At 40.5% G+C, this 15286-nt stretch overlaps 1 protein-coding gene across 1 annotated transcript; it reads left to right on the top strand.

The window, feature by feature from the left end:
- On the top strand, positions 1623-6115 carry LOC109228236 (transmembrane 9 superfamily member 3-like). Its single transcript, XM_019393393.1, has 7 exons — positions 1623-1873; positions 2436-2476; positions 3187-3778; positions 3881-4018; positions 4111-4267; positions 4401-4885; positions 5530-6115. Exons 1-7 carry the CDS (start codon positions 1719-1721, stop codon positions 5747-5749), a joined length of 1788 nt encoding a protein of 595 aa, XP_019248938.1. The 5' UTR covers positions 1623-1718; the 3' UTR covers positions 5750-6115.

Raw genomic sequence — 15286 nt, forward strand, 5'->3', positions numbered from 1 at the left:
TATCAAATTAACTTGGAATGAACTTAAATTTTGCACACAAGTCCCAAATGACATCATGAAGCTATTTAAATCCCCAAAACCACTATTCGAACCCGATATCGTCAAAGTCAACTCCCGGTCAAACTTATGAATATTCCAAACCTTCAAATTAATTTTCAACTTTTGCCAATTAGCATCGAAACCTTCTTGAAATATCCAAATGCAAATCCGGGCATGCGCCCGAGTCCAAAATCACCATGCAAACCTAACGGAGCCATCAAATCTCCAATCTGAGGTTAAACACTAAAAAGTCAAACTTGATCAACTCTTCCAACTTTAAAGCTTCAATCATGAAATTCATTCTTCTAAATAAATTCTAAATTACCTGAAAAACCAAAATTGCCGATACACACAAGTCGTAATACATCATACGCAGCTACTCATGCCCTCAAACAACCCAGTGAAGTGCAAATGCTCAAAACGACCAGACTGGTCTTTACAAAATCACCCCAAAATAATTTGAAGGGATAATTACTAAATGCAAGAAAATCAATTTCAAAGCTTTTAAAATTATAGAAAATCATAGAAAATACTTATATGACTCTTGCAAATTTGGTAATAATGCAAAATAATATTTTGAAAGTATATATGACATTTATATAATATGAAGGGCAAAATTGGGTATCAACAGTCTAACTATGATCAAGACTAACTAACTAACTACAGTTAACTAACAACTAACTATGGTCAGGTAACTTTAGTGCATGCAGTAATCTTAACAATGAAATAACCTAAAATCACACGGAAGTAAATTCTTTTGAAAAATCTACAATCTCTTAGGATTTATTCAGATATAGCAAAAAATAGATTATAATAGAAGAGATAGATCCATATGGGTGATATCAATGTAAAAATAGCACGGTCTAGCCAGTTTTCGGACTGGTCATTCAAAAATAGCAGCATTTATCAAGTTAATGAAAAATAACCACTATTTTGTTGCAACAGAGACCGGTCCAGCATAATATACTGGAGTTCGATGCACTTGTGTATGAACTTCCAGCATATTATGCTGGAACTCCAACACACGGAAAGTTCCAGCATAATATACTGGAGATTCGAGCACTTGTGTATGAACTTCCAGCATATTATACTGGACCGGTATACTTTGCTGGAACTCCAGTATATTATGCTGGAGTTCTAGTGTACTTATGTTGGAACTCCATCATATTATGCTGGAGTTCCAGCATACTTATCCTGGAACTCCAGTATAATATGCTGGAGTTCATGTATACTTATGCTGGAACTCCAGCATAATATACTGACGTATTTTCCGGGTTTTGAACCGTGTTTTCGCTCAGATTTATCTTTACATGAAAAGTGGCTAGATTTCGATTACTTTTAAAACCGGACTATTTTTGAACGACCACTCGTAAATCTGGCTATTTTTGAATTTCTCCTGATATCAATTTGTCGGTATGCTCATATCAGTCAAAAATTTGGTAGAAGTAAAAGTATTTTGTACGTTATGCTTCATTATTTGTACACGTTAATTACCACTCGTATTGTCTATATTTTTCAGACAATATTACTTAATAGAGCGTAGAGATCTGATCAAACAAATAAACCATCATGCACACGTCCAATCTCTAGTTTCTCTTCTTCACTTCCTTACCTCTTCATCTCTCTATCAATAACGCACAAACAAGTTCTTCTTCTTTTTCTTTTTAACTATTGGATATATGAAGAAAGTGCGTGCTATTGTGTCCATTTGCATGGTGACACTTTTCGTAGTTTACCGCCTCTTTATCAGCCAAGATGCCTCTGATCATCGCTATAAACGAGGGGATCCTGTCCCTCTTTATGCTAATAAGGTTGGTCCTTTCCACAATCCCAGGTACACATATACATCTCCTTCATATTCACCCATTTAGTTTCCTCTTATTTGTGTTGTAGTTTAATTTTCTATAATCTATGGAAGTGTAAACTCGCATCGTTTTGTGTTTTTAGTGTCAATCGATCAATAAGTCACTGCCCTAAACTACTTAGGATCGCTTCACTTTGTGTTTACTCCACTCTATTCAGCTCCATTATATGTGACACTAAGAATTACGTACAGTACCTTTCTCTATTTGAAAACATAAATTTTAAACTATATATTCTGCCCTTAATGATAAGGTTTTATAGGTATGAAAACCGTATAGGCATATTTAAGACCAAAAATGTCAAAAGTGGTTCGTGCAATCAAATAGTGCCATATAAATTGAAAGAGGGGAGCAATTTTTTATTGCAATTCTCCTCCTTTATCTGCGTATGGAAATGGCGTTCACTAGGTATGCTTTGGGAAACTCAAATGGATGAGTTCTTTAATTTATTCTCTTTTTTCTTTGTGTAGTTAGTGCAGATTACAAATATTTAATTAATTACTCATATTTTCTTGTTGCTTTCTTATTTTACAGCGAATCCTACCGGTATTATGATCTGCCATTTTGTATACCAGGTTCATTCTACACTTTCACGTATTGTATTTTGTTGGTTGTTCTCTTCTTGCTGTCTTACTATTTATTTCATGAGATATATATAACTAAGATAGTACTGAAAAGGGAGAGTAAAGAATTCGAAGATTAGATAATTATCATGATTGGCTCAATTGAATTTAAGCATTCAACTCATTTAAGTTTCAGACTAGGGCTAATTGATGTGTCAATCATGTAAAATCTGAGTGAAGCAATGTCTAAAAGATGATTCGATTAGTCAAGCAAAAACAGAAAGCTGCACTAGTTGTTGTAAATTTCTTTCTTTAAAATGCAGAATTTCTGTTATTTTTTCCTTCTTTATTTGCCTATTTTGTTGTCAGATCTCTTGTCTTTTGGTTGGGGAGAAAGGTTGGGGTTAGGCTATAGTTGCAATCTTGTTCTTCTAAGCAAAAGATACATATTTCAAAGTTTGATAAAAGTATTTTTAAAAACTTTAAACCTATATTACTCAAGTTTGAGTAGCATGTTACACAGGTATGCAGAGGAAATTAAAAGCGGAAAAGGCCTAAAAATGCCACTCAACTAACATAAATGGCCTATCTATGCATGAATAGGGCAACCTTTTAACGGATGGCATAGATAGGCCATTTATGTTAGTTGAGTGGCATTTTTAGGCCTTTTCCGAATTAAAAGTCTGTAACTTATTGGTAAAATATATGTACTTGATATGCAGATAAAGTGAAATTGGAAGAGAAGAAGGAAACTCTAGGTGAAGTCTTAAATGGGGATCGGCTCGTGAGTGGTCCTTATGCTCTCGATTTCTTGGTAGAGAAAGACTTGGAAATTCTTTGTAGGAAGAAGCTAACAATGGAAGAAGTAGCTCAGTTCCGAAGAGCAGTGGATAAAGACTATTACTTTGAAATGTACTATGATGAGTTGCCCATATGGGGTCTTATTGGACGAGTTGAGAATAGAGAAGAAACAGATGATCCAAAAGATTACAAATACTTTCTGTACAAACACATACATTTCGATATCCTTTATAATAAGGATCGTGTTATTGAGATCACATCAAGAACGGATCCACATTCTGTTTTGGACCTGACAGAAGATAAGGAACTCGATGCTGAGTTTACATACACTGCAAAATGGAAGCAAACAGATATTCTATTTGAGAATCGGATGGATAAATTCTCGCAGACTTTTCTACCACATCACTTGGAGATCCACTGGTTTTCCATCATAAATTCTTGTGTCATAGTTCTCCTCTTAACTGGTTTTCTTGCCACGATTCTTATGCGAGTACTTAAGAATGACTTTATCAAGTAAGTGGCTTTTATGAAAGTTGTCACTCCATTTGGAGAAAAGAAAAGAATCTAGCTGATTTTCTGTAGAAGTAACTCATTTAATTGATCATGCATCAAAAGGTATGCACATGATGAAGAAGCAGTTAATGATCACGAGGAGACGGGATGGAAGTACATACATGGCGATGTCTTTAGGTTCCCAAAACACAAGTCATTGTTTGCTGCAGCACTTGGTTGTGGCACTCAGCTCTTTACTCTGTCAGTATCCTCCCAAATTAATGTCTAATACAAGAAACTGTAGCATTATGTTGTTAAATCTTAAAGAAACATATATTTTCATTCATATACAGGACAGTTTTTGTATTCCTGCTGGCACTTGTAGGGGTGTTTTATCCCTACAATAGAGGAGCTCTATTCACTGCCCTTCTGGTTATATATGCACTCACTTCTGGCGTTGCCGGATACACAGCTACCTCTTTCTATTGCCAACTTGAAGGAACTAACTGGGTAACTGCTGTAATATTCTCATAGTTGCTATGCTATGACGGTGTCTCCATTTCACTGGAACTAAGTGGTCTTATATATTGAGTTGCAAAGTACTAAGTTAAAGCTAATATTTGTAAATACTCTGCCTTAACAGGTAAGGAATTTGGTCTTGACCGGGAGTCTCTTCTGTGGGCCTTTAGCGCTAATGTTCTGCTTCCTCAATTCTGTTGCTGTTAGCTATAGTTCAACTGCTGCTCTACCATTTGGCACAATTATGGTAATAGTACTTATGTGGACATTCATGACATCGCCACTGCTTGTATTGGGTGGAATTGCTGGCAAGAATAGCAGAACTGGTTTCCAAGCTCCATGCCGCACCACAAAATATCCAAGAGAAATCCCATTACTCGCTTGGTACCGTGGCACTGTCCCTCAGATGGCAATGGCGGGTTTTTTACCATTTAGTGCCATCTACATTGAGCTCTATTACATATTTCAAAGTGTATGGGGTCAAAAAATCTACACCATCTACAGCATATTGATTATAGTTTTCATCCTTCTGCTGATAGTAACCGCTTTCATCACTGTTGCATTGACTTATTTCCAACTTGCTGCAGAAGATCATAAATGGTGGTGGAGGTTCGAAGCTTCTTTCGTTTCGTTTACATTTCATATTCTTGGTTTGGCTTATCATAGTTCCATGTTAGTTTCTTGATTGCTAGTTTTCCTGAAGCGCCTTGCACCTGTCTTTTATTCCTTTTCTTGCATCTAGTAAGAGAAATTTAATTTAGTTAACTAAATGTTTTTGATGACTACTTGTTGTGCTAATATCTGTATCTAATAATCTTGATGTATATGTTCGTGGCTCTTTCCCTTTGGTTTGTATTAATCTACATTTTCATTCAGTGGTATGTGGAATTTGGTAACAAGATCAGCAGCCATCAACTATGTTGCTCGGGCTCTCCGAAAATATTGTCGGGTGTGTGTCGGATCCTCCAAAAGTAGTACATTTCTGGAGGATCCGACACGGGTCCGACAACATTTTGGCCGAGAGTTCGCACAACATAAGCCATCAAAGTTCATGTACAAAAAGTGCAATATATTAGCCTATTGCTTATCCTAATCTAAAGAAATGAATCTGTCATCCTTTACTGCTTTCCAGAGTTGCAACCAAATGAAGTTCTTTTTACAGCAAAACTCCTAATATGAATTCACTTATTTACCACCATTGTTTTGATCTAATTTCATGTGCCTATATATTAAGCTTTTTTGGTATGGTGCAGGTCATTTATCTGTGGTGGATCAACTAGCATCTTTATCTATAGCTATTGCTTATACTACTACTACACGAGATCCGACATGTCTGGATTCATGCAAATCTCATTTTTCTTTGGATACATGGCTTGCATCTGCTATGGTTTCTTCCTCATGCTAGGGACTGTTGGTTTCCGCTCATCCATGCTCTTTGTTCGTCACATTTATCGATCTATCAAGTGCGAGTAAACAGTTTGTGTAGTATTTGTTTACACCAATTTAGCCCCTCTACTTCTTCGGGGTAGGGGAAAGGTCTGCGTACACACTACCCTCCCCAGACCCCATTAGTGAGATTTTACTAGGTTGTTATTGTTTACGCCACTTTGGTTATACCTTAAGCTTTTGTAAAAGATTGGTCAAAGGAAGGAGAGGACTATTTAGGTAGGTAGTGCCATAAGTTTGTAGGAACTAGGAAACCAAAGCTTGATTCAGACCCTTTTTTTCTGAAATTGTCCTCTAGATACATTTTGTTCAGCACTGCTTTGTCCCGAGAAGAATAGCAGGGGTTGAAATATCTAATTTTTTGGTGAATTCAAGTATTGATTCTTTAATTTATTTTGGAATATAATTTACATTGTTAAAAAATACAGTAAGGGACTAAAAATGATTTTTTTTTTTGGTATAATTATTAGTAAGTATTTAAAAAGATCATGGTCAAAGATCAAATTGGCTGGTTCTCCAAATATTGAGAGTACATAATAAATGGAAGAAAAGGAGTAGTACTCGTTGACTTTGGTGAGGTAATACTCTTTGAAGATTTAGCCAATAATATAAAAAAAATTCAAAAGGATTTTCATGTGATACCAAAAAAACCTTTATAGCAACGATTTTTCTACCATAGGTTAACCAGAAGGATTCATCCTCCTCTTCAAATTAAAATTCATAATTTTAAAGTAAACTTCATAATTCACATCTTAGGAAGTTATGCTGAAGAATTTGTCATTATTAGTTGAACTAATCCAAAACTAGACATCGTTCATAATTGTCATCTAATTATAGGAAGTTGAAGCATTTGGCATTAGTAGCTGGCCTAATCATTACTTGGACTTTGTATTTCTGAGATTACATACTTTTCATTCCCCCCTTTTTGAATCATGATTGATGTATAATTCACATCTTAGGAAGTTGAAGAATTTGTCATTGGTTGCTACTTAATCTAAAACTTGCACTTTGTATTTAAGAAAACGTCATTTTCATTTCTTCTTTTTCTCAGTTTGGTTTACTGCGTTATGAAACAGGCAACTTCTTTTAATAATTCTTCAAATATTTTTTACTTTGTAGTTAATATTTTTTTAGTTTTGTTGAGAACGTGAAATTGTATGATAATTTCATCTAAAAGATTACGATATTAGAGTCACATGGCTATTTCATTCCTTTTTTTAATGTTGAAATTCTTTTTGATAATGGATGGTAGTGAGACTTAACTCAAAGATCTCTCCTTCTTCCCAATTTATGTGATGCAATTATTAATTTGATTAATTTTTTAAATTGGGTTCAAGTGGTAATTAATCAATTTATGCCAAAAGACCAATTTGAAGGGAGCCTTAGAGCAACAATGTAGTTATTTTTGTGTGACCTATAATCATAGGTTCGAGCCGTGATATCATCTATTAACTTTGCGCTGGGGTAGGTTGCCATCCCCGGGGTGCTGCAACCCTATTGAGCTGAGCTTAATTGGTCTTGAGGATTAATAAAGAAATCTGAAAAAAATGAGGTATCTTGAAGTCCGTTGATCAGAAGTTGAAAGCTATTTCCTAGTGCACGAAAGATTGAGCTGGAAGAATCGATTCCTGTTGATAGTCACATTCCTTGACGTTTTTATTCATGGGCTACAAGAAAAATATTAGCCGAAGGAATTTGTGGTCAACAAGAATTTCAATTATAAAAATACTTGCATTGAAAAGAAGAATGCGTAAAAGAGTCTTTTAAGGAAATAAAATAGAAACCTTTTAGGATTTTTTTTTCTCATGAGAGGTTTTGGAGCTAAAATTGGAAAAGGATACGGCGAACCTCCCCCTATATAAAGCGCCCCATTGTTGATGTTCAAGACTACCGCTAATTTGCAGAAACACTAGAATTATTCTTGGCAAATAGTAATCATAGCAAGAAGGTACATTCAAGTCCCTAGCCCGAGTGATAATAGGCTAGATTTATGTAATTTGGCGATTGTTTATGCCCCAGCTTGATTATGTTTCAATGCGATAATATAGTTAAATGATGAAAAATGGGCTCTAATTGTGAATTTCACACGTTGCAGGAGTGAGGAGCTTGTATGAGGCCTTAAAGCTGTGATTGGAGCTACATTGAAGCAAGAAAAATCCCTAGGAGCTGAGTACGCGAGAAGACGAGAAAAAGAATAGATGAAATGAAGGTCTGGACTAGCGCGACCGCGCTAGCCCAGATGGTCGAGGCAGAATGGTAGGGCATATGCGCGGTCATTAGCGCGCCCACTAGCGCGACCGCGCTAGCCCAGTTCCGGAATAGTAATTTTCAGGGGTAAACTTGGAAGTCCGGGGGTAAATTCACTTAACCTATAGAAGGTCAAGCTCGCCCAAGGATTGATTATCAAGGTTTTCATAACTTAGTTGAAGGCAAGGAGAGGCAAGAGGCAAGGAGGATAATTCAACATCGAGTTCTTCCTATCTTCCTTTTGTTTTTACGAATTGTGATGACTTTGAGTATTATTGTGATGAACACTAGTATGAGTAGCTAAATATTTAGTCTAGGGTTTTGATGGAACCTATTGAGGGATGAACTTCTTGTTATGTTAATATAGTTTGCCCGGTTTAATCTCTATTTGTTCAACTCTATTCTTATTGTAGTTAATTGACAGGATCCTCAATTAGCTGTGCCTATTTAGTGTGCATAACTCGGGAGAGAGTGCATATTTAGGTCAATTGTTGAACAACACCACTCCCAAAGTATATGAGGGATCAATAACCGAGGGTTTAAAGGCGGGATTAGGGATAACGAAGCCTTGGGTGTGATCTAAAGTGAGCGGTAATAAACAAGCCAGCTAGCGTATCTCGGGAGAGTGCGTGTAGTAAATTATTGTGATTACTCGGGAGAGATTTACGGTAATAATAGTGCTCATGATTGATAGAGATGATTAGGCAAATCTATGTGAAGCATAACCGGAAGGGATTCCATAAATAGGGGAAATCATAACCTTAGAACCTTCTCTTAATTGTTTACAACTTAATCATAGTTAGTTTTCAGCTCTTATTTACTTTCATTCGTAGTTAGTAGAAATACCATCAATTGTTATTTACAACGTTTGGGAAGTTGATTCCGTGGAATTTAGTAAGTCTAACGAAAGTAATTGATAGGTTAATTCCTTGTGGGTTCGACTCCGGGCTAAATACTCAGATTATATTTGCAACGTTCGCGTGTCCTTTTTATAAGGCATAGTTGGGCGTGATCAAATTTTGGTGCCGTTGCCGGGAATTAACGGTGTTATCAATTACAATTGAAAGAAATACAAAAAATTCTTAGTGTAGTCAGTTTTCTCTATACCCAATCTATACATTGAAACTTTAACGTTTGTTGAATTGGTTGTACAGGTGCATGCCTAGAAACTCAACAAGAACTGGTGAAGTATTCAAAGCTTTATCTGATCCCCAGAAAATTTTTAAGGCCTTGAACCGGGCCAACAGGAAAAGTAAACAGCAACAAACAATTGAACAAATCGAACCGAACATGGGAGATCACGAATGAAACCCACCTGCACCTATAGCGCCACCGGCACCTCTTGTGCCAGAGGCTGCTCTCTATGACCAGGCACAACCCACAGCTGAAAATCTAGCCACAGCGATTGTAGTCCCGCAGATACGGGCTGAATCATTCCAAATCACGAATAACATGCTGCACTTGTTGCAAAACAAGGGACTATTTTCGGGGTCACAAGTCGAAGATCCTCAACAGCACTTGAAGAATTTCCTGTCAATCTGCAAAACCCAAAGGCAGCCCAACATAACCCCGGAAGCAATCAAGCTGTTATTGTTTCCATTCTCAGTGACAGGAGCTGCCCAGACCTGGCTAAACTCACTCCCCATAAATTCCATAACAACTTGGGAGGAGTTAGTCAAGCAATTCCATAACAAGTTCCACCCACCTAACAAGACTGCTCAACAAATTGATGAAATTTTGAGTTTTAAACAGAGACCAATGGAGACACTGCATGAAACATGGGAACGCTTTAAAGGGATGCTGGTTATATGTCCACACCATGGTGTCCCAGATCTGATGTTGGGGCAGCGGTTTTACATGGGATTGTCAGATAGCGTGAAGAACATAGTTGATGCTTCAGCTGGTGGAGCATTTTTGAGCAAAACATGGAGAGAAGGCCAGAGTCTACTTGACAAGATGGCACAGAATTCGGGATGGACAACCAGGAATGCACCTATCACCCCAGTGGTTCACTCAGTGCCCTTAGATCCATCCAACTCTATGGTTGAAAATATGGCCACCTTATTGACACAGATGAGTATACTCACCAAGAAGGTGGAAGAGTCAGGGCAGAAGCAGCAGGTACACATAGTAGATACTACCAATGGGGGCTTGTGCGCATTTTGCATTAGTCAGCCAATTGGTAACCAGTGAAATGCAGAACATGATCATCATCACTACCCTGAATACATGAATTATGTGTCTAATTATGGAGGCCAGAGACAGGGTGGTCAAAATTGGGGTCAGCAGCAACAAACATATAGGCCAGTCCAGCCACAGTTCAACAATGGAAACATGGGAGGTATGAGACCTTCTAATAATATGGCACCTTACCAAAGGCCACAGGGATACAATAATCAGAATCAGCAGCAAGGGTACCATCCTCCTCAGCAGCAGCATGGTGGACGGCAGGAAGATGGGTTTGCTTGACTTGAGGCAATGATGCAGCATGTTATTGGGTCTAATGCAAAAACCAGTGAGAGAGTAGATGCATATGATTCAGTTATCAAGAATATTGAAGTGCAGATGGGCCAAATTTCGATGTCTCTGAACAATCGTCCTCACGGGACATTACCTGCAGACACCCAGATAAATCCAAAAGATCAAGGCCCAAAGCAGTTGATGGCAGTGAGTCTACGCAATGGCAGAGATTGGGATGTAGAGCAAGAGAGGGCTCGAGAAACTAGACAGACTGAGACACTCATACCAGTGCCCATTGAGCTGGATGAGTCAACGAAACTGACAGAGGTGACAGTCCAGCCTGCCTAGGAAGAAAATAACATTCAGATTGAGACTGAGAAAGAAGCTGAGACAGCCCGGGAACCAGTGGTTGAAGTGGTAGTTGATAAAGATCAATCCCAAATTATTGGGAATAAGAGACCTCCTGCACCATTCCCTCAGATACCAAAAAGAGGAACAGTACAAAAATTTCTTGGAGATGCTGAAACAAATCCAGGTAAATATTCCATTGATAGATGCCTTGAAGGAGATGCCTGGGTATGCAAAAATGATGAAGGACTTAATGTCCCGAAAATTTGATTTCCAAGACTTGTCCACGGTGACTCTTACTCAAACCTACAGTGCAGTGGTGACTAGACCAATTGCGGAGAAGCTATCTGACCCAGGGAGCTTTACAATTCCCTGCACTATTGGTAATTTTGCTTTCGCTAAGGCACTTTGTGATCTAGGGGTTTGCATAAATCTTATGCCCCTAGCGATTTATAAGAGGCTAGGGATTGGAAGAGCTAGGCCCACCTCTATGTTGTTGCAGCTAGCTGACAGGACTGTAAAAAAACCCTCTGGTATCCTGGATGATGTGTTGATTCAGGTAGGGAAATTTGTGTTCCCTGCAGATTTTGTGATCTTAGACTGCAAGGTGGATGAAGAAATTCCCATAATTTTGGGAAGGCCGTTCTTGGCCACTGGGAGAGCTCTCATTGATTGTGAGACTGGGGAGCTCAAGATGAGACTGAACGACGAAGAGATAATATTCAATGTGCAGAAATCTATGAGGCGACCAAGTGAATTCGCCAATTGCTCTCTTATTGATGTCGTGGATGTAATTGTAGAAACTGATGATGAGATGTTGACAATTGAGGACCCCCTGGCTGCATGTTTGATGAATTTAGATGAGGTGAATGGAGAAAAACTGGCAGAATGGGTGTTGGCATTAGAGGGCAGAGGGTTCTGGGATAGAACTCTTGAATTTGAGCCCTTACACTTAGAAAATAGAGAAACTCCTCCAGCTAAGCCATCCATTGAAGAACCACCAAAGCTGGAATTGAAGCCATTGCCAGCCCATCTCAGGTATGAGTTCCTTGGACCTGACTCCACATTACCTGTTATTATCTCATCCAGTCTATTAGATGTGCAGGCACAACAACTCTTACAGGTACTCAATGAGTGTAAGAGTGCCATTGGGTGGACCATGGCAGATATTAACGGGATCAGCCTTGCCTACTGTATGCATAAAATTCTGCTGGAAGAGGGACACAAACCTTCCAGGGAATAAATTTCACTTCCATTCATCTCTGTCGTGCGATTTTGGTTCTCTCTTTGCTAATTGAACTCTTCTACTCTTGTTCTCTCACAGATGGCAAGAACACGTACTGCATCTTCAGCTGACCAGTAGCCAGAGCCCCCAGTGGCAGCTCCTACAAGGGGCAGAGGTTGAGGCCGAGGTCGTGCCACAGGCCGAGGCAGGGGTAGAGCTCAGCCCAGAGCTCGAGCAGCAACACTAGTGGCGGAGACTCAGGTGGAGTTTGATGAGGAGGTTCAAGCCCAAATTGTGCCTGTCGGACCAGCTCAGATCCTGGAGGGGTTCATCGCTACCCTAGTGCTTCAGGACACCTTGGTTCGTTTAGTGGGCCTTATGGAGAGTGTGGCCCAGGCCGGTACAATCCCTGTGGCACTAGCCGTCTCTCAGGATGGGGGAGGAGCACAGACTCTCGCTACTCACACTCCGGAGCAGATGGCTCCCCAGTTTCAGACTCCAGTAGCCCAGCCAGTTGGGGTAGTTCAGTCGGTTGTTGCGGCACAGGCTGGTGATGGAGCAGCTATGTCTTCTAAGGGTTTATTGAGATTGGACAAGTTTACCAAGCTCTTCCCAGTTCACTTTAGTGGTGCACCTTTTGAGGACCCACAGGATTATCTTGACCGCTGCCATGAGGTGCTGCAGAACATGGGGATAATGGAGACCAATAGGGTCGATTTTGCTGTATTCCAGATGATGGGTTCCGCCAAGAGATGGTGGAAGGACTTTGTATCGACCAGACCAGCTGGGTCGTCTGCTCTTACTTGGGACCAGTTCTCTCAGATATTTCTCGAGAAGTTCCTTCCGGTCACACTGAGAGAGGACTATCGCAGGCAATTCGAGCGTCTTCAGTAGGGCACTATGTCTGTCACCTAGTATGAGACCCGTTTTGTGGATCTGGCCCGTCATGCTATTCTTCTGCTTCCTACCGAGAGAGAGAGAGAGAGAGGGTGATGAGCTTTATTGAGGGACTTGCTCAGCCTATCAAGTTGCAGATGGCCAAGGAGACCGGGAGTGAGATTTTATTTCAGACGGCTGTCAATATCGCCAGGCGAGTCGAGATGGTTCTAGCACAGGGGGAGGTCAGGGGTCTGACAAGAGGCCTCATCATTTCGGTGGGTTCAGTGGTGCCTCATCTGTAGGCAGGGGTACATTTGGTAGAGGCCATCCTCCCAGGCCGTTTCATTCAGCACTCCAGGCATCCCGTGGTGCTTGAGCTGGTCGTGGTCGTGATATGCATTATTCCGACCAGCTAGCCTATAGTGCACCACCAGCTCCTATTAGTGCACCTCTGCTCCAGAGTTTTTAGGGTGGTTACTTAGGTCGTTAGGGCCAGTTTCTCGATCAGCAGTCACAGCAACCGAGGTCCTGTTATACTTGGGGTGATCCGAGGCACATTGCTAGATTTTGCCCTTGAGCATCGAGCGGTTCACAACATCAGGGTTCTCGTGCCATGGTCCCGGCATTAGGTCATCGCCCGCTCAGCCACCTAGAGGTAGGGGTTAGGCAGCTAGAGGTGGAGGTTAGGCCATTAGAGGTGGAGGTCAGGCCGCTAGAGATGGAGGCCAGCCAGCTAGGGCCCGTCCTAGAGATGTAGTTTAGAGTGGTGGGTCCCGCGTCGATGCTATGCTTTTCCAGCCAAGCCTGAGGCTGAGCCATCTGACGATGTTATCACAGGTATGGTTTTAGTTTGTAGTAGAGATGCCTCAGTTATATTTGATCCAGGTTTTACTTATTCCTACGTGTCATCCTACTTCATATTTGGTTGTGCCTCGTGATTCTTTAAGTGCTCCTGTGTATGTGTCCACACATGTGCGAGATGCTATTATTGTAGATCGTGTTTATCATTCCTGTGTTGTTATCATTGGGAGTCTTTAGACTAGTGTAGATCTTCTATTTCTCGATATGGTAGATTTTGATGTCATCTTGGGTATGGATTGGTTGTCACCTTATTATGCTATATTGGATTGTCACGCCAAGAAGGTGACCTTAGCCTTGCCGGGGTTGCCTCGATTAGAGTGGAGAGGGACTTCTAGCCATTCTACCAGCAGGGTTATCTTTTATGTGAAGGCTCGATATATGGTCGAGAAGAGGTGTCTAGCATATTTGGCTTATGTTCGTGATTCTAGTGTAGAGGTTCCATGGATTCAGTACCTGTTGTTCGTGAGTTTCCATAGGTGTTCCCTGCAGACCTGGCGGGGATGCCACCGACAGGGATATTGACTTCTGTATTGATTTGGCTCCGGGCACTCAGCCTATTTCTATTCCGTCGTACCGTATGGACCCGCCAAAGTTGAAAGTATTGAATGAGAAGTTGCAAGATTTGGTTGATAAGGGCTTCATTAGACCTAGTGTCTAGCCCTAGGGTGCACTGGTGTTGTTTGGGAAGAAGAAAGATGGAGCGATGAGGATGTGTATAGACTATCGGCAGTTGAACAAAGTCCCCATCAAGAACAAGTATCCATTGCCGAGGATTGATGACTTATTTGATCAGCTTCAGGATTCTAAGGTGTTTTCAAAGATCGATTTGAGATCTAGCTACCATCAGTTGAGGAATAGGGCACCCGATGTCCCTAAGACAGCTTTTCGGACTCGATATAGTCATTATGAGTTTCTAGTGATGTCATTTGGGCTGACAAATAGCCCAGCAACATTTATGGATCTGATGAACCGGGTGTTCAAGCCCTATCCGGATTCCTTTGTGATTGTGTTTACTGATGATATCTGGATCTACTCCCGCAGTCTAGAGGAGCACAAGCAACATCTTCGGATCGTACTTCAGACTTTGAGAGACAGCTAATTATATGCTAAGTTTTCAAAATGCGAGTTTGATTGAGCTCAGTCGCTTTCTTGGGGCACGTTGTATCAGCAGAGGGTATTCAGGTGGATCCTAAGAAGACTGAGGCAGTTCAGAACTGGCCTAGATCCACTTCAGCTACAAAGATCTGGAGTTTTTTGGGTTTGGCTGGTTATTACCGTTGGTTTGTGGAGGGGTTCTCATCTATAGCAGCCCCGTTGACTAGGTTTACCCAGAAGAGTGCCCGGTTCAGATGGTCAGACGAGTGTGAGGCGAGCTTTCAGAAGCTCAAGACTGCTTTGACTACGGCTCCGGTGTTGCCTACAGGTTCAGGATCTTATACGGTATATTGTGATGTATCTCGTATTGGACTTGGTGCGGTATTGATGCTGGATGGCACAGTGATTGCATATGTGTCGCGGCAGCTGAAGGTTCACGAGAAGAATTA

Source organism: Nicotiana attenuata, chromosome 6, assembly GCF_001879085.1.
Source record: "Nicotiana attenuata strain UT chromosome 6, NIATTr2, whole genome shotgun sequence".
NCBI lineage: Eukaryota > Viridiplantae > Streptophyta > Magnoliopsida > Solanales > Solanaceae > Nicotiana > Nicotiana attenuata.